This window comes from Schistocerca cancellata, chromosome 3 (assembly GCF_023864275.1).
Source record: "Schistocerca cancellata isolate TAMUIC-IGC-003103 chromosome 3, iqSchCanc2.1, whole genome shotgun sequence".
In the NCBI taxonomy this organism is placed as follows: Eukaryota; Metazoa; Arthropoda; class Insecta; order Orthoptera; family Acrididae; genus Schistocerca; species Schistocerca cancellata.
Window position 1 is genome coordinate 953,768,959 of NC_064628.1, and position 24,187 is coordinate 953,793,145.

The window sequence follows — 24,187 nt, forward strand, 5'->3', positions numbered from 1 at the left end:
GTGGGCATGCGGGAGGCCGGGTGGACGTACCGCCGAATTGCTCAACACGTGGGGCGTGAGGTCTCCACAGTACATCGATGTTGTCGCCAGTGGTCGGCGGAAGGTGCACGTGCCCGTCGACCTGGGACCGGACCGCAGCGACGCACCGATGCACGCCAAGACCGTAGGATCCTACGCAGTGCCGTAGGGGACCGCACCGCCACTTCCCAGCAAATTAGGGACACTGTTGCTCCTGGGGTATCGGCGAGGACCATTCGCAACCGTCCCCATGAAGCTGGGCTACGGTCCCGCACACCGTTTGGTCGTCTTCCGCTCACGCCCCAACATCGTGCAGCCCGCCTCCAGTGGTGTCGCGACAGGCGTGAATGGAGGGACGAATGGAGACGTGTCGTCTTCAGCGATGAGAGTCGCTTCTGCCTTGGTGCCAATGATGGTCGTATGCGTGTTTGGCGCCGTGCAGGTGAGCGCCACAATCAGGACTGCATACGACCGAGGCACACAGGGCCAACACCCGGCATCATGGTGTGGGGAGCGATCTCCTACACTGGCCGTACACCACTGGTGATCGTCGAGGGGACACTGAATAGTGCACGGTACATCCAAACCGTCATCGAACCCATCGTTCTACCATTCCTAGACCGGCAAGGGAACTTGCTGTTCCAACAGGACAATGCACGTCCGCATGTATCCCGTGCCACCCAACGTGCTCTAGAAGGTGTAAGTCAACTACCCTGGCCAGCGAGATCTCCGGATCTGTCCCCCATTGAGCATGTTTGGGACTGGATGAAGCGTCGTCTCACGCTGGTCCAACGAACGCTGGTCCAACTGAGGCGCCAGGTGGAAATGGCATGGCAAGCCGTTCCACAGGACTACATCCAGCATCTCTACGATCGTCTCCATGGGAGAATAGCAGCCTGCATTGCTGCGAAAGGTGGATATACACTGTACTAGTGCCGACATTGTGCATGCTCTGTTGCCTGTGTCTATGTGCCTATGGTTGTGTCAGTGTGATCATGTGATGTATCTGACCCCAGGAATGTGTCAATAAAGTTTCCCCTTCCTGGGACAATGAATTCACGGTGTTCTTATTTCAATTTCCAGGAGTGTAATTCAGCTATTAAAACTCCCCATCTCTGGCATCAGCATTTCCTCATGCTCTTCCACGCTGACAACTCAAAAAGCACTGATATCTCAGCCTCTTGTGGCGGTAACACTGAACCAAGCTGCTACTGCTGTAGGTAGGTAATAAATTTCAACAAATTTCAAATTTATACAAATTTAAACAAATTATATTCGTATTCAATGACATCATGAGCAGTCTCAGGGATTTCTCAGGTGTCAAGTATGAAAGAGGTGCTGCCACCTCATCCTTGAGGACGGACACCTATACATGGTTCGGCAGCTGACAGCTGCGTCATCAGTTTGTGGGGGCTGCTGGTGCATCCCGAATCCTGGGAGCGAGTGCGCTAGCCTCCTGTGCGATCCAGTGGACAGGTGACGGCAGGCGGTGCGTGCTTCACGATCGAAAGATTTTTAACTGTGTGTAATTATGTGTGATGTGTGTTTCATGGCGCAATCAGAATAAAAAAAAATGCTGCCGATGTAATTACTTCTCACAACACATGCATCTTTCCAAACAGCAGAGAATGGTGAGCAAGTGAAATCCATACCCCACAAACTGTTTTTTTTTTTCTTTTTATAAAAGAACAATATATCCTTGAATTTCCTTTCATGAAATCCGTCCTCTCCACTGCAGAGTCGCCAATTTCCAGGTAGTTGATTGGGGGGTGGGGGCGGGAAGAGGCGTGGGGGGGGAGGGGGCGGGCATTGGGCGACGGGGCTACTGATCGATTTCCTGCTAAATTCACTGAATAAATAAATAAACTATATTCCATAAACTGCCTTGAATCCCCTAAATTGTTTAAATAAACAATATACCACATATTGTCTAGATTGTTTAAACAATATTCCATACACAGCAATCGTTTTCCAGACAAATTCTTTAACTAAATAAATAAACCATATTCCACGCACTGCCATAAATAACTAAACAATATTCTATACATTGTATAAATTTTTAAACAGTATTACACACACTACAATCGAATTCCCTCCAAATGACCGATCAACTGAGTCTTTTTACGGCCAATTTCCGAGAGGGAGGGTGGCGAGAGGAGTGAGTTTACCAAGGGGAGAGGTTAATTAATTGATCAATTCAATTAAGCATTCAATCAAATTGATAAGAGTGAGAGGGGCTCTTCTAATAACTCAGAACTTAAATTGTACCTATAGCAGCAAGGTTGGGGGGAGGGGGGGGTTGCTGAGGGGTGGGAGGTGGGGGAACAATAGGTTAAGTGCCTGACTATGAAAAGGAAGGATTCTTTTAGCAGGACAATAGGTTAAATACCTGTCAATCAAAGGAGAACAATAGGTTTGGTCCTGAGTGCATACCTGACCCCGATGTAGTCTACCCGCTCTAACAAAACGGGTCATAACGAAGTTTGGCCCACTACTTTCGTGTTTCAATGTTTTTGGAAATTCAGCTCTTTAAGTGGGTGAAGTAGGGGATGAAATGATTTGTCAAACAATTCACAGTGAAAGCATTTTTAAACCGAAATCTACGAAAATTTGTATTTGGCTTCTCAGTTTGAAATATCAAAATTTTTAAGAAAATATTTCGATGTATTAAAAAAAAATTTAAGGCTAAATCTATGAAAATTGGTATTTCACTTCTCGGTTAGGTATAAAGAAATATGAGTTAAGGAATGAAAGTTTCTTCGAAAATATCACTACAAAAATGAGAAGGCACGATTAACAAAAACTTTGGACCCCGCTAACAGATTTGCTTTTCGGCCTGACGTACTTCCTGAAAAGACCGTGCTTCTATGTCCTTAATTAGCGTGAAAAATTTAGACGGTGTTGCAATTTGTGAACAATGTAAAAATTCTATTAAAAAGAAGACAAAAAATCTCTGCAGCATATTGTCTACGCGAGCAAAGCTGTGGGCACTAAACTAGGATTTTCGTAAAAGACATGAGAAGCAAACACAAAAGTATAATTGGATTTGCAAATAAATTTTCCAAGAAAGGACTGTAATTAAAAGGTACAGGTCTTCGCATTCAGTTAGCCTCATTCTGACCTCAGAGGCGCTGTCGGGAGCTCCAGATATGACCGGCCCAGCAGCCGTTGGGGACATCAGTACCTGATTCCTATGCTTGGCTCCGCTGGTACAAGTATTCAGCAAACGGAGGATGGTTATGTGGCAAAGTAAACGAATATCATTTTCACTTCATCAAAATCTGGGAAATTACAACACCATTACACAAAAAATTTTCAGATATATAATGAAGCCCTACGTGCAGAGACCCAACTCGTTCTGTTAATTGATTCGTGGGGAAGGCAAAACAAATCCACCACTATACGACAAGATTTTTCAAGATATAGAAGTAGTGACACTGTGCAGTATTAACGTAATTCCACTCAAGTCGCCAGTGCATTCTTCCGATGTCTACTTTTATTACCAAGTAAAGAATCTGACGAAACAACTTCAAAACTTCTCAAATCGCGTCCCTAGCAGACTGCATCGAAATACATTCCTACTCACTTCCAGCCTACTGAATGGCAAGAGGCAACAGCTTACCATGGTTCAGTGAAATTTCAGAACCGTCCAAATTGCACAGAAGTTTGTTTTCAGTTAATTGGTGACCAGTTTCGGACTGTAGTCCATTATGAAGCCGTCCACATACGTTTGTAGAGTGGCCACAATGCTCTCGTGAGTGCCTGAGTGCAAGTCACCATTTGCATGCGACAGTCCAGTGGTGCGTGCAGCACCAGACAAGCGTGTGCAAATAGTGCCTTGGACACAGCCACTCATAAAAGCCATGCGGCCAGCGCACGAACTAAATGGTGTTATGACAGCACTTAACGTGGATGACTTGATAATGGACTAAAGACCGAAAGTGGCCATTATTTAGATAAAAACAAACTTCTGTGTAACTTGGATGGTTGTGTAATTTCACTGAAAACACCCCGATGCCCCAAAGAAACTGGTAAAGGCGTGCGTATTCAAATACATAGATAGTAAACGGCAGAATACGGCGCTGAGATTGGCAATACCTATGTAAGACCAGTGTCTGGCGCAGTTGTTAGATCGGGTACTGGTGCTACAATGGCAAATTATCAAGATTTAAATGAGTTCTCAGAAATGGATTTAACGGTTACGCAAGAACCTCTTACAAAAAATTAGACTTCTTATTTTACGCTTGATGATTTACTCGTGCTGGGGTGAGGTAAGTAGTGAAGAAGTGTGGATTTTCCGTACCACCATTTCACGAGTGTACCGTGAATAACAGGAATCCGGTAAAACATCAAATCTTCGACATCGATGCAACCGAAAAAAGATCCTGAAAGAACGGGACCAATGACGACTGAAGAGAATCGTTCAACGTGACAAAGTGCAACCCTTCCGCAAATTACTGCAGATTTCAGTTCTAACCCGTCGACAAATATCAGCATGCGAACCATTCGACGAACCGTCATCGATATGGACTTTCGGAGCCGAAGTGCCACTCGTGTACCCTTGACGACTCTACGACACAAAGCTTTACGTCTCACCTGGGCCCGCCAACACCGACATTGGACTTTTGATGACTGGAAACATGTTGTCTGGTCGCACGAGTCTCGTTTCAAGTAGTATCGAGCGGATGGACGTGTACGGGTATGGAGACAACCTAATTAATGTGTGTACGGGTATGGAGACAACCTAATTAATGTATGGACCCTGGATGTCAACAGGGGACTGTTAAAAAACTGGTGGCGGCTCTGTAATGGTGTGGGGCGTGTGAAATAGGAATGATATGGGACCCCTGATACGGCTAGATGCGGCTCTGAGAGGTGACACGAACGTAACCATTCTGTCTGATCACCTGCATCCACTCATGTCCATTATGCATTGCGACGGATTTGGGCAATTCAAGTAGAACAATGCGACATCCCACGTCCAAAATTGCTACAGAGTGGCTCCAAGAGCACTCTTCTGAGTTTAAAAACTTCCGCTGGCCACCAAACTCCACCGACATGAACATTATCGAGCAAATCTGTGGTGCCTTGCAACCTACTGTTCAGAAGAGATCTCCACCTCCTCGTACTCTTACGGATTCACGCACAGGTCAGTTCCCTCCAGCAGTACTTCAAACATTAGTTGATTCTGTCCCACAACGAGTTTCGGCTCTTCTGAGTGCTCGCGGGCGGGGGGTCTCTACACGACATTAGCCACGTGTACGAGTTTCTTTGGCTCTTCAGTGTACATTCTACTGTACACAGCCCGCTGTCCTCGCCAGTTTTCACATGTTGTTGTTGTTGTTGTCTTCAGTCCTGAGACGGGTTTGATGCAGCTCTCCATGCTACTCTATCCTGTGCAAGCTTTTTCATCTCCCAGTACTTACTGCAACCTACATCCTTATGAATCTGCTTAGTGTATTCATATCTTGGTCTCCCTCTACGATTTTTACCCTCCACGCTACCCTCCAATGCTAAATTTGTGATCCCTCGATGCCTCAGAACATGTCCTACCAACCGGTCCCTTCTTCTTGTCAAGTTGTGCCACAAACTCCTCCCCAATTCTATTCAATACCTCCTCATTAGTTATGTCATCTATCTATCTAATCTGCAGCATTCATCTGTAGCACCACATTTCGAAAGCTTCTTTTCTCTTCTTGTCCAAACTACACTCCTGGAAATTGAAATAAGAACACCGTGAATTCATTGTCCCAGGAAGGGGAAACTTTATTGACACATTCCTGGGGTCAGATACATCACATGATCACACTGACAGAACCACAGGCACATAGACACAGGCAACAGAGCATGCACAATGTCGGCACTAGTACAGTGTATATCCACCTTTCGCAGCAATGCAGGCTGCTATTCTCCCATGGAGACGATCGTAGAGATGCTGGATGTAGTCCTGTGGAACGGCTTGCCATGCCATTTCCACCTGGCGCCTCAGTTGGACCAGCGTTCGTGCTGGACGTGCAGACCGCGTGAGACGACGCTTCATCCAGTCCCAAACATGCTCAATGGGGGACAGATCCGGAGATCTTGCTGGCCAGGGTAGTTGACTTACACCTTCTAGAGCACGTTGGGTGGCACGGGATACATGCGGACGTGCATTGTCCTGTTGGAACAGCAAGTTCCCTTGCCGGTCTAGGAATGGTAGAACGATGGGTTCGATGACGGTTTGGATGTACCGTGCACTATTCAGTGTCCCCTCGACGATCACCAGTGGTGTACGGCCAGTTTAGGAGATCGCTCCCCACACCATGATGCCGGGTGTTGGCCCTGTGTGCCTCGGTCGTATGCAGTCCTGATTGTGGCGCTCACCTGCACGGCGCCAAACACGCATACGACCATCATTGGCACCAAGGCAGAAGCGACTCTCATCGCTGAAGACGACACGTCTCCATTCGTCCCTCCATTCACGCCTGTCGCGACACCACTGGAGGCGGGCTGCACGATGTTGGGGCGTGAGCGGAAGACGGCCTAACGGTGTGCGGGACCGTAGCCCAGCTTCATGGAGACGGTTGCGAATGGTCCTGCCGATACCCCAGGAGCAACAGTGTCCCTAATTTGCTGGGAAGTGGCGGTGCGGTCCCCTACGGCACTGCGTAGGATCCTACGGTCTTGGCGTGCATCCGTGCGTCGCTGCGGTCCGGTCCCAGGTCGACGGGCACGTGCACCTTCCGCCGACCACTGGCGACAACATCGATGTACTGTGGAGACCTCACGCCCCACGTGTTGAGCAATTCGGCGGTACGTCCACCCGGCCTCCCGCATGCCCACTATACGCCCTCGCTCAAAGTCCGTCAACTGCACATACGGTTCACGTCCACGCTGTCGCGGCATGCTACCAGTGTTAAAGACTGCGATGGAGCTCCGTATGCCACGGCAAACTGACTGACACTGACGGCGGCGGTGCACAAATGCTACGCAGCTAGCGCCATTCGACGGCGAACACCGCGGTTCCTGGTGTGTCCGCTGTGCCGTGCGTGTGATTATTGCTTGTACAGCCCTCTCGCAGTGTCCGGAGCAAGTATGGTGGGTCTGACACACCGGTGTCAATGTGTTCTTTTTTCCATTTCCAGGAGTGTATTTATCGCCCATGTTTCACTTCCATACATGGCTACACTCCATACAAATACTTTCAGAAACCACTTCCTGACACTTAAATCTATACTCGATGTTAACAAATTCCCCTTCTTCAGAAACGCTTTCCTTGCCATTGCCAGTCTACATTTTATAACCTCCCTACTTCGACCATCATCAGTAATTTTGCTCCCCAAATAGTAGAACTCCTTCACTACTTTAAGTGTCTCATTTCATAATCTAATTCCCTCAGCATCACACGACTTAATTCGACTGCATTCCATTATCCTCGTATTGCTTTTGTTGATGTTCATCTTATATCCTCCTTTCAAGACACTGTCCATTCCGTTCAACTGCTCTTCCAAGTCCTTTGCTGTCTCTGAAAGAATTACAACGTCATCGGCGAACATCAACATTTTTATTTCTTCTCCATGGACTTTAATACCTAATCCGAATTTTTCTTTTGTTTCCTTTGCTGCTTGCTCAATATACAGATTGAATAACATCGGGGACAGGCTACAACCCTGTCTCACTCCCTTCCCAACCGCTGCTTCCCTTTCATGCCCCTCGACTCTTATAACTGCCATCTGGTTTCTGTACAAATTGTAAATAGCCTTTCGCTCCCTGTATTTTACCCCTTCAACCTTTAGAATTTGAAAGAGAGTATTCCAGTCAACATTGTCAAAAGCTTTCTCTAAGTCTACAAATGCAAGAAATGTAGATTTGCCTTTTCCTTAATCTATTTTCTAAGGTAAGTCGTAGGGTCAGTATTGCCTCACGTGTTCCAACATTTCTGCGGAATACAAACTGATCTTCGCCGAAGTCGGCTTCTACCAGTTTTTCCATTCGTCTGTAAAGAATTCGTGTTAGTATCTTGCAGCTGTGACTTATTAAACTGATAGTTCGGTAATTTTCACATCTGTCAACATCTGCTTTCTTTGGGATTGGAATTATTATATTCTTCTTGAAGTCTGTGGGTATTTCGCCTGTCTCATACATCTTGCTCACCAGATGGTAGAGTTTTGTCAGGACTGGCTCTCCCAAGGCCGTCAGTAGTTCCAATGGAATGTTGTGTACTCCCGGGGCCTTGTTTCGATTCAGGTCTTTCAGTGCTCTGTCAAACTCTTCACGCAGTATCGTGTCTCCCATTTCATCTTCATCTACATCCTCTTCCATTTCCATAATATTGCCTCAAGTACATCGCCCTTGTATAGACCCTCTATATACTCCTTCCACCTTTCTGCTTTCCCTTCTTTGCTTAGAACTGGGTTTCCATCTGAGCTCTTGATATTCATACAAGTGGTTCTCTTTTCTCCAAAGGTCTCTTTAATTTTCCTGTAGGCAGTATCTATCTTACCCCTAGTGAGATACGCCTCTACATCCTTACATTTGTCCTCCAGCCATGCCTGCTTAGCCATTTTGCACTTCCTGTCGATCTCATTTTTGAGACGTTTGTACTCCCTTTTGCCCGCTTCATTTACTGAGTTTTTTATATTTTTTGCTTTCATCAATTAAATTCAATATTTCTTCTGTTACCCAAGGATTTCTACTAGCCCTCATCTTTTTATCTACTTGATTCTCTGCTGCCTTCTCTACTTCATCCCTCAGAGCTATCCATTCTTCTTCTACTGTATTTCTTTCCCACATTCCTGTCAATTGTTCCCTTATGCTCTCCCTGAAACTCTGTACAACCTCTGGTTTAGTCAGTTTATCCAGGTCCCATCTCCTTAAATTCCCACCTTTTTGCAGTTTCTTCAGTTTTAATCTACAGTTCATAAGCAATAGATTGTGGTCAGAGTCCACATCTGCCCCTGGAAATGTCTTACAATTTAAAACCTGGTTCGTAAATCTCTGTCTTACCATTAAATAATCTATCTGATACCTTCTAGTATCTCCAGGATTCTTCCATGTATACAACCTTCTTTCATGATTCTTGAACCAAGTGTTAGCTATGATTAAGTTATGCTCTGTGCAAAATTCTACCAGACGGCTTCCTCTTTCATTTCTCCCCCCCAATCCATATTCACCCACTATGTTTCCTTTTTCTCCCTTTTCCTACTCTCGAATTCCAGTCACCCATGACTATTAAATTTTCGTCTCCCTTCACTACCTGAATAATTTCTTTTATCTCATCATACATTTAATCAATTTCTTCATCATCTGCAGAGCTAGTTGGCGTATAAACTTGTACTACTGTAGTAGGCATGGGCTTCGTGTCTATCTTGGCCTCAATAATACCTACTCCAGCATTACCCCTATTTGATTTTGTATTTACAATCCTGTATTCGCCTGACCAAAAGTCTTGTTCCTCCTGCCAGCGGACTTTACTAATTCCCACTATGTCTAACTTCAACCTATCCGTTTCCCTTTTTAAATTTTCTAACCTACCTGTCCGATTAAGGGATCTGACATTCCACACTCCGATTCGTAGAATGCCAGTTTTCTTTCTCCTGATAACGACGTCCTCTTGAGTAGTCCCCACCCGGAGATCCGAATGGCGGACTATTTTAAGTCCGGAATATTTTACCCAAGAGGACGCCATCATCCTTTAACCATACAGTAAAGCTGCATGCCCTCGGGAAAAATTACGGCTGTAGTTTCCACTTGCTTTCAGCCGTTCGCAGTACCAGCACAGCAAGGCCGTTGTGGTTAGTGTTGCAATGCCAGATCAGTCACTCATCCAGACTGTTGCCCCTGCAACTGCTGAAAAGGCTGCTGCCCCTCTGCAGAAACCACACGTTTGTCTGGCCTCTCAACAGATACCCCTCCGTTGTGGTTGCACCTACGGTACGGCCATCTGTATCGCTGAGGCACGCAAGCCTCCCCACCAACGCCAAGGTCCATGGTTCATGGGGGTAGGAGTTTTCACATAAACTTACATTAAAATAACGATGTAATTGTTGAAATGCGGCACTTGTGCAAATGCCAAGAAAATTATTGGTTCCCCGGTTTTACGATAAATATCACCCCAGCACCTGTAAATTATTAACTGTAAAATAAGAAAAGTCTAAATTAATATACGAAGTTCTCGTATAAGCCTTACAATACCTTTCTGCAAAAATATTTACAGTCCCCTGCTTTTTCTTTCCTTAACGTTTATGAGAATGTTAATAAACACAATATATTGCGGATTATTCCTATTTATTTGCTATGTAAGTGTCGTAAAAACTGAAAATAAATAAATAAGTGAGGTTTCCATAGAGACGCTCGAGTCCAGGACCCTCGGATCACGCTTCCGTTCTCTTTCCGCATCGCCCGCGGCTGCCTGGAAAATACGGTTACGTAAATGGCTAATGCCTCGACCGATCCACGTCAAAAATGGTGGTTTTTTTTTCCCCTAATCGCTTGGCCACCTGCGGTTGCCACTTCTGTCACTTTCATTTTCGGCCAAGCCGTGTATGGATCGTCGGTTTGGACGACAACGGCGTGGCCCCCTGAGCGGCCGCCTCGCAGAGTGTGCCCCGCAGGCGCTGCCGGCCGCTGTCTGTCATTTCATTAGACTATCACTGGTTTCGAGCCTGAGCCCACAGTCAGATGGTAGCGTTCACAAAAATAGTAACAAAGCAAAGTTGTTGACCAGAGGTCATATTCTCCACTAACATTGTGCTGTCACCGCCAGACACCACACTTGCTAGGTGGTAGCCTTTAAATCGGCCGCGGTCCGTTAGTACACGTCGGACCCGCGTGTCGCCACTGTCAGTGATTGCAGACCGAGCGCCGCCACACGGCAGGTCTAGAGAGACGTCCTAGCACTCGCCCCAGTTTCCAGCCGACGTTGCGAGCAATGGTTCACTGACAAATTACGCCCTGATTTGCCGAGACGATAGTTAGCATAGCCTTCAGCTACGTCATTTGCTACGACCTAGCAAGGCGCCGTATTCAATTGCTATTTATCTGTGAAGCATGTACAGTCAATAGAGATGTTCAACAATTCTGGATTAAAGTTAAGTATTCTACCAGTTACCTCCTGTTTTGCTAGTCTTATTTCTCTGACCTGTTCCAGACCTCACGCCAGCCTGCGTGAGCTTAAACGCGTGCCTTTCGGCTTCCTACAAACCCCGTGAATTGGCTCCTGCCAATTCACAACAAATATCGATTTGCTTGAGAAACTATATACATACAAACACGTCAAAGTGTGTTTCTTCTTGATCTCTTTTTGCTTATCCCTTAATGAACGTTGGCGAGCACACGATGCATCTTCAATCTAACCCACGCTACGTAGCAGTAGGACTGTAACTGATATTCCTATCCACTGTTTTAAATAATATAATCAAGCACTCTTCTTCGCCATTTTTATCTTCTACTATCAACTGTAGAAGCATATATTTAGTGTTCTATTGTGTATGTCCTCGGTATGTAGTTTCTCTTCTTTCAAACGTTCTTACGATTTGTCGCTGTTTGCGCATCTTTCGCAATAGTTCAGTGTTAGTTACTGTTCCTGTCCACGACATTTTAAGTATTCTCCGGTAAAGCTACATTTCAAAGACCTCGATCTTCCTTGCTGATGTTGCATTTACTGTCCATTCTTCCGAACGGTACAGAAGTGCAGAGCAGATGTAGCGTCTTATGTCTAGGTCTGTTGTTGGGAGAATTTTCGTACATTTTACAGAGGCGTCACGGGCGTGCGACATTTTATCTCCATTTGTGTTCCCCAGTCTTCGTAGTACCTCTTGTTAATTACTTAAACTTCTCTTGTTTTGTTTCTTTGTTTTTGGAGCCACTGAATCGTAAATTTGCATCTGTAAAGGACTTGGGCTGTCGTGTGACAATCATAAAGCTTGTTTTTTAGTGTCAATATTCAGATCTAGACTACTGCTGCAATCTTCTATTAGAGAAGATCTGAGAACTAAATGGTGTCCTTTTAGTCAACGCTTTGGTTTTTAGATTGTCTACGAGAAATAAATATTACGAAGGGACCATATGGCACTCTGATGCATATATATTTGATTCCATGAGGTACCGTTGTGCACAGCGACGGTAGACTATTTGGAAGGAGGGGACACAGCAGTCAGACACAATCCCATTAGCTTTAATTTTCCTTGTAAATCTAGGTTCGGCTATCAATAGACATCTTCAGTGGATTTCGTTATAGTTGAACAGACTTGCGGCAGTTCATGTCACCACATATTCTTACAGGTGTATAAGGAGACGGACCTTGAGCTCAGTTGCCTTGTGCCTATACACCTGTAAGAATATGTGGTGACATGAACTGTCGCAAGTCTGTTCAACTGTAACGAAAATTCATCGAAAATAGCTCTTTATAGCAGAAATCGAGATTTACAAGAATAATAAAAATTAATGGGATTGCGACTGACTGCAGTATGACTCATCTTCCTTATATACACTCGTGGAACGGGAAGTTCAGTGAGCAACATCAGTCGATGCAACTCTCGAAAATTCTTGAGAAATTCGATTTTGAAGGTTTCCGACTGTCTATAGCATGCTAAAGCACGGTACATTGTTCTAGACAGATTGTGTGGCTGTGTGGTTGAATGCTCGCCTACCACATGTGTGGCACGGGTTAGTTTCCAGTCGCTACATAATTTTAAATAAAGGTGCATGTTCCATGAAGCGTAAAATATGTCAGGTTGAAAAAGAATTCAATTTGTAATGTAGTATTACATTTAAATAATGTTTTATAAAGGTGGGCTGTTAAGAATGTATAATTCCAGTGAAATACGTAATGAGAACATGCATTTCTTCATAAAAATAAAAATTAGATGCCTGTTGGTTTTCAAATCTTAAATTTTATATATGTAAATGACACAGGCATTCTAACTGAACTGAAAAAAAAAAAAACCAGAGCAAATAACATCCCAAACGAAGCTCGAAGCAGTTTTTACCAGTGCCGAGCACTACTGTTTTTTTTCTATATTTATGTGTTTTAACCGTTTCGGATCCTATCCGAAGCGGTTAAAACACATAAATATAGAAAAAAAATTTAAAAATTTGCATCAATCAGGAATCGAATCTGAAACCACTACGTGGCAGGCGCGCTTTCGACCACAAAGGCACAGGGTTGTCGAAAAAAATCGATCTTGCTTTGGCGTATTAAAAATGGTAAAAAATATTAAAGTCGTGTACATGGTGGCAGCCAGTCGAGGAATATTTTAGGGAATTGGTTCAAAAATTTTTATTTCAAAGACCCAGTCAAATCTTTACAAGTTTACTCCTAGAGCAACTTACGCTGTGTGTACGTGACACAATTCGCCTGTCTTTCAAAACCGAGGCAGTTGTGTCCAGTTAAAGCTGCTGACAGGAGACGCCCTGAGACCTCTGCTGAAACGGGTAGCGAATTCACGCCATTGGATTCAGCCAATAGCGTGCGGCGGCTACAGGCCACGTGTGTGGACGCTGGAGTGTTCTGTGGTGCGCAACACCGTTGCCTCTCTCTCTCTCTCTCTCTCTCTCTCTCTCTCTCTCTTGTAATCCAGACCTCGAGCAGAACAGACGTCTCTTCGGAAGGCAGAGCCTCTGGCTCTACTTTTCACGACCGGCACCAACGTAAGTTAACACGAACCGCTTCCCCTTCCGTTGTCCATTACAATTAATTGTTCGACCACCTAGACTGGCCTAAACCTGGTAACTTCCGACCCTATGCGCGCCCCTTGTATGCCATACACTGAAATACATTGTCTTTATGGTAGCTAATCTCCTGTTGTGTCATTTAACGGCAGCCCTGGATGCCCACTGTCAGGTGCTGACCGCTCGACCGCCTGCACACTGTCGTCACGGGGCATATGTAACAACCTCCTCCCGCCCGCCCTCCCTCTCTTCCCTGACCATATGCAGTACAGTCGATTTTCTCTGGAATTTTTGATGTTTGCACCGAACTATACTGGGGGTCAATATTTGATTTCTCAGCTCCATGCACCTTAAATACAAAGAAAATTACAAAAATCCGACCGCTGTGTGGTCTCCTTGTTAAACATATTTTCTGGCAATCTCAAAACTGAGGCGATAAAATTAAAAAAAAATCCTTTATCAATTTACTTTGTTATTTAGGCGCAGTGGGCGCTTTTTCTTTGAGCCGATGTCGTCAAACCTAAATCATCATTGATCGCCTTCAGATATTCGGTTTGTCGTATGAAGAGTATCGAGTCCTCAAACAATGAGTCACGAAAACAGAGCAAACAATGAAGTAGAGATTTTCCTCCAAAGGAGTGGGAAGTTGAGGTAACGATGTTTCAGGTGTATAGCGCTGACGCAGCCTTCTCTCCACCTCAGAGGTTCAGCCTAGCGGCAGCAGGCAGGCAGCTGGTGCTCGCGCTCACAGCACCGGTCGCGCACAGCGGACTAGAGATGGGGGATCCGCTCTTGAACTAATTCATAGAGTTGAATCTTTCAAAGGAGTGAACAATCAGTGATTCAGAAAAAAAGAATGGTAGCTCCAAACGTTTCCCACGGCAGAGAGAGAGAGAGAGAGAGAGAGAGATAGAGATGGAGCATATCAGCAGCGCCTCTGCTGGTCGGAGCACAGTGCACGCCACACAACACAGCCAGCGCCGGCCTCTGCCCTACTTCTACGTTGGCTGCCTGCATTGGATTTTGTGTTTCACATATGCTGTGCCGTCTCTGTGCGTCGTCTGCCACGTGCAGTGTCTGGCGAGCTTAACTTCGCATCGCACTCTGTCGGCGATCGTTTCAGTCGCACGTCTTGCCCTCTGGGCAGTTGATGCGAGCAACAGGACAGAGAGCCACCTAGCGGATAACATAGGAACTACTTGCAACAACCTGCTCGCAAGGTAACGGACGATTTGTCTCGGAGCGGGTGACTGGTGGCCGTTCACCACTCCCCCCAACCTCGGAACTCGCCCGCTCTACGCTCAACCCACCGTTCTCGACTCTAGTCAGAGCACTGAGCAAAGCAACTCAGGTGTCACTCTGGTCTCTGCGGTCTTAGCTCGACCTGCTCGACTCAGCGCCTCTGCATCGGAGTTCGTCTCTACTGGATATTGTTCTTCGTAGTAATACCGCTATGTATATTACATTATTATGTTATGTATAAATCATTTGTTTTTATTTTATTTTTATTTGTTTAAACTGATCAGATTAGATTCCTGGCGACTCCTCTTACTATAGGATTTTTATTATGGACACTCGAATTTACGCTTTAATTACGAGCGAACCGATAAACGTATCGCAAAATGTGATACACCAATATTTTCCTTGTTTTATTCTGCGTAAGGCTATATGCAGCACTTTCGTTTTACAGTCAAATTTATATTTTTTTCCTTATTCTGGTGCGGATTTTGCGATTTTATGCGTCTTCGGAAGGAAACGTTCACTTTAAAAATATATGGCTTGCGATGTATTTGTATGAGGTTAATGAAATTTTAATACATTATAGCCAAATATATTATTAATGTAAATCTCAAGTTACAACATTTTGCGATCACCCAAAAAACCGCGATAGTGCAAAATAAATCAATAATCAAAAACTTTGTCATATCGTGGAAATTTCAATAAACAATACAAAATTCTTACTCATTATGTGTGTTACTTCAAAATAGGATCAAATAAGATCAAAATACAGGTATAGTACTGGAATAAACCAAGTTTAAAGGGCAATGTGCCTTCCATTTATTTTCTATTGTAAATGAGTGGTGAGTCATGAAAAAGAGCTAGTTCATTTCAGGGAGTGAACAGTTCTGATCCGATCTCTGAAAAGAACAGTTTTGCCCATCTCTACAGCGGACAGCTGTCCTGTCCTCTCGCCTCACAGCAGCGCCACTGGAGAACGAGCACTCTACCGTGGGGCGGACCTGATCAGCGGAAATGGTCACGTAATCCTTAGCAGGGTAGCTGCGGGACGCACGGTGTACTACGATAGCTTTACGTAAACCGTCACCCAACTCCCGCCGTCTTTCACTCTCGGGGTATGAAGTCGGCCAGAAGTTGGAGAAAGGGCGAAACGAGATACGTCCGACGAAACGACATTTTTCCACTGCTCCAATCGGCCAGGTATTGCGGTTTCGGCACCACGTAGTCTCGTTACGAGCACTGGCGTCACTGACGTGCGCCGCGCCGTGTGATTCCAGCCCACCCCGCAGCCGACCGCTTACGCGGTTGCCTTCGCGTCGTTTTGGTGCTGACGGCTGACGCGACATTGACGTGTGAAGTGACTTTAGCAGCTGTCGTGCTCTTACTTTTCGTGTACTCTTCTTCGACGACTTCCCGTCCCGATCACTCCACACAGACTTCCTCTCTCGCGGTGTGACCTGGCGGACGACTTTTTCCCGCTTTCCGTGTATGCGGTATAAATCTTCCGATACGGTGCCTTTTGAAACAGTTTTCGCACGCTCTCGAATCCACTTAGCTCCGACAGAGTACACTCGCAACCACAGGGGACTCCGTTCTGACAAAGACCGACACTGAGTCAGATACAACAGTGCAACCCCTAGACTCGGCTAGCATTTGCATTTATGTTCGAGCACGCGTTGCACGCGGTGTTTTCGTTGCTGTCCAAGTTCAGCCTAATCGTTTAGAGCAGGGGCGGGCAAACGTTGCACGCGGCTCATGAGCGCACAGCGCTGCACGTGTGCTGCTCGCGTGCAATCGTCGACAGGGGCAGTGGCGACAGCCGGCAGGTTGCGGCAGTGTAGTACCAGGCTAAGCTGCGGAAGTCGATGCGTAGCGACCACTGCGTAGTGAACGTTGTATTGCAAGAACCGGAAAATGCAAAGTGAAACAAGGAAACGGAGAAGCGGAGATTTGCTATCTTTTAAAAAGTAATGGGAGAATCATTTTTTCTTTGTGCAAAAACGTGAAAATTCGAAATGTTTAATATGTGGCAGTATCCTCGCTGGTCAGCGGAAGTTTAGTATTGAAGGCCATTATAACAAATTTCACAAGGACGAGTACAATTTATTGTCGGATTCTGAGCTGATGGGGAAATTGACTGCGCTTAACAAGAGCGATCTGACGATACTAGATGAATCTGTCGTAGTTGCTGTGGTCACGAGAAATGTGCGACCTCCTTTCGTCATGTCTCTCATCTAACTCATTTAACATTTTACGGAGCACTGTTTTCAATTTTTCAGGACGACAACAATAATAGCCCAGCGGTACGTGCAAGTTATAAGATTACGCTTAATATAGCGAGAGCTGGAAAACCATTTGCTGAATTAGTAAGTGTCGGTTAAGAGGAAACATCAGTGATGAAAATTTAAGTAACTGTTTGCGTTTGTCTGTATGTAGAAATTTTGTTCCACTCCACCTGTGATAATTAAATAAAACGTATCTAGGTAATAGGTACTCTTTCAAACCATGATTTCTTTCAAGCACTCCTACTAACCTTATTCATTCACTCAATAAAGCAAGCTAGGAAACAAAACGCATTGCAGGGGAAGGAGCGGACAGAAGGTATGGAGGGGAGGGGAGAGCGGGTGGCCAGCTTGCCTCTGTGTGCACGCAGAACGACTGTTAACTGCACGCGTGCAAGTGCACCGCACACGTGCAGGATTCCTGCCCGCCCCTGGTTTAGATGAAAACTGTTCAGTAGCGCGGGAAGTAACGAGCAAGTATTGCGCGCAATGTGTTTTTGGTGCAGTCGGTTGGGCCGTAGCTGAAGAAAAGGGACTCGACGCTGTTCCGGCACGTGCACGGTGTGTTGCCAGGAGCGAGGGAGGAGAGGCAGCTAAACGGAGGGAAGAGCTGCGCCGGGCGCCAGCCCTCGCGCCAGCCCTGGAGCCGTGCGCCACGTCGTTAAGGCAGATTAATCGCGGCAGCGACTCCCGTGAAAAGTGGCGCCACTTGCTTAGTGGTGTCGCTGCGGGCGCCGGCAGCCGCGCGCCAAATTGCGACGTACGGCTAAAAGCGGCAGCGGGCGACAGTTCCCGGCTCCGCATTAAATGAAACGACGCGGCAGCGTTTCCGGTGACGTCATTCCGTCCCAGAAACTCGCGCTGCCGCAAGGACAGTCGCGAATGCCGGCCGGCTTCGAGACATTTACTGAAGATGCAATTGCCCGCCGAGTTTCTGCAGTTTCTGTTATTTATAGCACAAATTACTGTGCAGAGTAACCGTGCGAATCAACCGGACTCCCTCCAACATCTCTATCTTAATAGTACGCTACATTCAGGTGACAAAAGCCACGGAAATGCGAATATGCACATATACAGATGGCGGTAGTGTGGCATACACGAGATAAAGAAGGACAGTGGCGGAGTTGTCAGCGGTACTCAGGTGATTCGTGTCAAAAGGTCCCCGACGCGATCGTGGCCGCACGACGAGAATTAACAGACCTCGGACGCGGAATGGTAGTTGGAGCTAGACGCACGCGACATTCCCTTTCGGAAATCGTTAGATAATTCAGCATTCCGAGATCCACCGAGTCGACAGGGTGGCGAGAACACGAAATTTCAGGCATTATCTCTCATCACCGAGAACGTAGTGACCGACCGACTTCACCTAACGAGCGAGAGCAGCGGCGTTTGGTTAGAGTTGTCATTGCTAACAGCTGAGTATCGCTGCGTGAAATTACTGCAGAAATGTGTCTGCCGGCCGCGGTGGTCTAGCGGTTCTGGCGCTGCGGTCCGGAACCGCGGGACTGCTACGGTCGCAGGTTCGAATCCTGCCTCGGGCATGGGTGTGTGTGATGTCCTTAGGTTAGTTAGGTTTAAGTAGTTCTAAGTTCTAGGGGACTGATGACCTAAGATGTTGAGTCCCATAGTGCTCAGAGCCATTTGAAATGTGTCTGACGTACGCCGAACATATCCGCCAGGTCAGTGCGGCGAAATCTGGCGTCAAGCTGCTATGGCAGCAGACGACCGACGCTAAACACCACGACATGGCCTGCAGCGCCTCTGCTGGGCTCCTGACCACTTCGGTTCGGCCCTAGGCGACTGGAAGACCGTGGCCTGGTCAGGCGAGTCCCGGTTTCGGTTGGTAGAGGCTGGCGGTAGGGTTCGGGTACGGCGCAGAGCGCACGAAGGCACGGACCCGAGTTGTCAACAAGGCACTGTGCCGGCTGGCGGCGGCTCCCCGACGGTGTGCGCTGTGTTTACATGGCATGGACTGGACTGCGTCCTCTGCTGCAACTGGACCCATCATTGTCTGGAAATGGTGTGTTTGGCTGCCTGCAGACCGTTTTGAGCCATTCGTGGGTTTCATGTTCCCAAACAGCGATGGAATAATCGACGACAATGTACTATGTCATCTAGCCACAGTTGTGGTGCGATTCGACTGAAGTACATTCAGGACATTTCTAATGAGTGGTTTTTCCACTCACATCGCCCGACATGAATCCGATTGACCACTTATGTGACTAATCGAGAGGTCAGTTCGGGCACAACATACTACAGCGGCAGAATCTTCGCAGCTATGGACGGCTATAGATGATTTTTACCGATTGCAGCGCCATTACCCAACGAAGACACTGTTAAAAGACAAATGGTTCAAATGGCTCTGAGCACTATTGGACTTAACTTCTGAGGTCATCAGTCCGCTAGAACTTAGAACTACTTAAACCTAACTAACCTAAGGACATCACACACATCCATGCCCATGGCAGGATTCGAACCTGCGACCGTAGCGGTCGCGCGGTTCCACACAGTAGCCCCTAGAACCGCTAGGCCACACCGGCCGGCATGTTCCCTTCACTTTTTTCATTTCTGAAAGCTATCATTTCGTTTTCTATTGAATTCCTCCACCTCTATTTAAGTCGGCCATTGCTTAATGCTCCTTCTGAAACAATGAACAAACTCTGGTTCCTTCAGTTTCCCAGTTTCCATTGCCTTAACTTCTTACTTCTTCGTGGTTCCTCGGACTCAGTCTGTGCGTCATAGCTGATAAATTGTGGTCCGAGTCCACATCTTCCCCTAAAAAGGTATTACAGTTACTGTTTCAAAAAATCTGTGTCTTACCACTACATAATCAACGTGGAAGCTTCCAGCGTCCCCAGGTCTCTTCCACACGTACAATGAAGTGTCAGTGGCGTTCAGGTTTCGATCTGCCCAAAATTGTAGCAGAAAATTCCTCTTTCATTTGTTTACCACATTCCTCGTTTTCCTCCTATTTCTCCTATTACCATTATCGAATTCCAACGCCCATTGACAGTTGAGTATTCGACTTCTTTAACTGTCTTAATAATTTCCATTACCTCGTTACGTATTATTTTAGTCTCTTCATAATCTGCACAGCTAGCTAGCACATAAGCTAGTATTACTATGGCGGGTGCGAGTTCTGTGTCCATCTTGGTTATGATAATGCTTACACTATGCTGTTGAAAATAGCTTAACACCATTCCTAATTTCTTATTGATTATTACACCCACACCCGTATTATCCCTATTTCAATTTGTATATTTAACCCTGTACTTCCCTAAACAGACGACGTTTCGCTCCTGCCACCGCCCTTTGCTAATTCCTACAGTTTTAACTCGATCCATTTCCCTTTCTAAGTTCTCTACCACACCAGCCTAAGTGATCCAACAGTCCCTGATCCAACCCGAGAATGCCAATTTAGATTTTCCTGTGACGACATCCTTATGCGTAGACGGCGCCCGGAGATCCGAATGGGAGACTCCAGAAAATTTTACCCAAGAATCGCTTATACGCACAGCAGAGCCACACGCGCTGGTGAAAAGTGACAGCTCTAGTGCCCCCTTGCTTTCAGCCGTTCGTAGTACCAGCACAGTGAGGTCACGCTGGCTGAAGGTGAGACCAATCAGTCACCCAGACTGTTGCTGATAAAACTGTTGTGAAGGCTTCTGCCCCTACTGAGGAACCGCAGGTAAGTCTGGCCCCTCCACGGTGGCAGTATCTGCGGTGTCGCTGATAGAGATGGGGGATCCGCTCTTGAACTGATTCATAGAGTTGAATCTTTCAAAGGAGTGAACAATCAGTGATTCAGAAAAAATGAACGGTAGCTCCAAACGTTTCCCACGGCAGAGAGAGAGAGAGAGAGAGAGAGAGAGAGAGACAGGGAGAGAGACGGAGCATATCAGCAGCGCCTCTGCTGGTCACAGCACAGTGCACGCCACACAACACAGCCAGCGCCGGCCTCTGCCCTGCTTCTACCTTGGCTGCCTGCATTGTGCAGTGCCCTATTGGATTTTGTGTTTCACATATGCCGTGCCGTCTCTGTGCGTCCTCTGCCGCGTGCAGTGGCTGGCGCAGCTTAACTTCGCATCCCACTCTGTCGGCGATCGTTTCAGTCGCACGTCCTGCCCTCTGGGCAGTTGATGCGAGCAACAGGACAGAGAGCCACCTAGCGGATAACATAGGAACTACTTGCAACAACCTGCTCGCAAGGGAACGGACGATTTGTCTCGGAGCAGGTGAGTGGTGGCCGTTCACTGCTCCCCCCACCCTCGTAACTCGCCCGCTCAACGCTCACCCCACCGTTCTCGACTCTAGCCAGAGCATTGAGCAAAGCAACTCAGGTGTCACTCTGGTCTCTGCGGTCTTAGCTCACGCAGTAATACAGCTCGTGGCTCGACCTGCTCGACTCAGTGCTTCTGCATCGGAGTTCGTCTCTACTCGATATTGTTCTTCGTAGTAATACCGCTATGTATATTACATTATTATGTTATGTATACATCATTTGTTTTTATTTTATTTTTAATTTGTTTAAACTGATCAGATTAGGTTCCTGACGACTCCTCTTACTATAGGATTTTTATTGTGGACACTCGAATTTACGCTTTAATTACGAGCGAACCGATAAACGTATCGCAAAATGTGATACACCAATATTTTCCTTGTTTTGCGATGTATTTGTATGAGGTTAATGAAATTGTAATACATTATAGCCAAATATATTGTTAATGTAAATTTCAAGTTACAACATTTTCCGATCACCCAAAAAACGACGATAGTGCAAAATAAATAAATAATCAAAAACTTTGTCATATCGTGGAAATTTTAATAAACAATACAAAATTCTTACTCATTATCTGTGTTACTTCAAAATAGGATCAAATAAGATCAAAATACAGGTATAGTACTGGAATAAACCAAGTTTAAAGGGCAATGTGCCTTCCATTTATTTTCTATTGTAAATGAGTGGTGAGTCATGAAAAAGAGCTAATTCATTTCAGGGAGTGAACAGTTCTGATCCGATCTCTGAAAAGAACAGTTTTGCCCATCTCTAGTCGCTGAGGCACGAAAGCCGGCGCACGTCGGCGAAGCCCGTGGTTCGTGGGAGGGCCGCGACGGGCGTGCGGCCGATGTGTGGCACAAAATCGGCGGCGGTAGAGTGTCGCTGTAGGCGTGTGACGTTTTGTATGAGTAACGAAGCCATTTGCTAGCAACGGACTAATGTGAGAACATTTACGCCAGAATAGTGTGTGCTTCACTAATGCAAATTCTGTGAATTGACTATGTAATGGATAGGTAAATTTAAAAGAAAAACGAGCACCGCGATCAGCCCCAGAGCACGCAGGCGACAGCGGCCGACCTCGGCGCCGTCGCGGGCCACGTCGCGTTATCTGGATCCGGCACGGCTCGCACACCTCGTACGCGCTCTTCTCGCTCGAGCAGCTCCGCGCCGGGACTGCCTGCCACCCACTGCAGGTCACCCGCCAGGGAACCCGCGAGCTCCACGTGCATCTCAGGTGCGCTGAACGTCCAGCTCTCTAGACTGCACAGGTACAATTTCTCACTCGTAGTTACGAGCTGCGAACTTCTCAAGTTTGATGAATACACTGTAACGCTGGGTCAGGACTCTATTCCCGATGCTGCATAGCAACATTCTTTTTGTCTGAATTTTAATAATACTGTGCTCAAAACAAATGTAGCATATTTCTTTACTGTCAATACTGAAAATAGTGCGAAGTAAAACTGATTTTGCTGTCTCAGGTGTAGTAACAAGAAAACAGAAACAAAGAGAGATAGACACATTTATACTTAAGGGGCTCCGGAAAGGCTCAAAATCATGAAAAGTTCAATTTTTACTTTTTTGCGTTTTCTGAATCTGCAGACTATTACCTTTTAATAGATATATAATTTATTCAATTCCGAAGACTACAACTATTTTTAAATTTTTTTTTAAATGTGTTCTACATGGGCGTGACCCACTGTGGCGCTCTTAAACTGCTGTCAAATGGTGTTATTATTAACGCCCGTGTTCATCAGGTACATTTTAGTGATGTGAGATAAAGTATGTGTTGTGGCTAACCTGTGATGTTTCAATATATATCGCTGTTGAAAAAGTGTATTCACGGAAAAACTCAAAACCCCAATGAAAGTGTAAGTAGTGTTATATGGTCGAGAATCCCCAAGACTGTATTTGTTGGAATAGAAACACTTCACTTTGGTGTGTACGATGCTGTTGCGACTTTCAATGATGGCAACATTGTAAGGTGCAAGGTATTTAGAAATATGGGAAAGAAGATAGGTTCTAACATGGTACGAGCGATGCTTGCTTTAGACAAGGAACGCCTTCGGGCTGCAGACAGGGCTGTAAAGAGTCTAGAAATACAAGCAAGAGTAAACAGGAGGAGGAACAAGAGGAAGCTGGAGGAGGAGTTTGCAGAGGATGAAGATAATCCATCCTATGGACCTGGAATGCACTAAAAAGTTAATCCAATCTTTGTCGCTCGATTCCCAAAACTTTTATGTTCTCATACTAATTACATGTTTTCTAAGGATCTTCCAAACATATTTGTTTCAAACTTTCAGTAAATGTTACACAGTACCTTCTGCATAATTTAACACAGCCTTTTTCCAAAAAACTGTATATTTTTGAATATATAAATAAAAAATTGCAAAAAGAATGTTGTGAATTTTCATTAAAATTGAAAAAAAATCATCTTTAATAACTGAACTAAAATTTTGTAAAATCCCTGTGTTATGTTGTAGCCCATATTCCAATAAATAATCTGTAAAAAGTTCAACTTCCTACCTCAAATACTTTGTGAGGAAAGATGTAATTTATAAGCGTTATTTTAACATTGCAAGTATAGGGCGTTCCGGAACCCCTTAATAAACAGAAAAACATTATAAAAGGTTCCACTGCAAACACCACAGCTTCTTCTCACTGTCTCTTGCACAAAACACTGTTTATGGAGCAGTTGGTCCTTCTCGTAATTGGAGACACT

At 45.8% G+C, this 24,187-nt stretch overlaps 1 protein-coding gene across 1 annotated transcript in view; it reads right to left on the reverse strand.

The window, feature by feature from the left end:
• LOC126176675 (transient receptor potential-gamma protein-like) overlaps window positions 1-22,697 on the reverse strand; it is a 128,217-nt gene extending 105,520 nt beyond the window's left edge. Inside the window, exon 1 of the mRNA XM_049923835.1 lies at window positions 22,546-22,697. Within this exon, the coding sequence (XP_049779792.1) occupies window positions 22,546-22,697 (152 nt within the window). The remainder of the gene's footprint in view (window positions 1-22,545) is intronic.
• Between the last annotated feature and the right edge of the window lie 1,490 nt (window positions 22,698-24,187).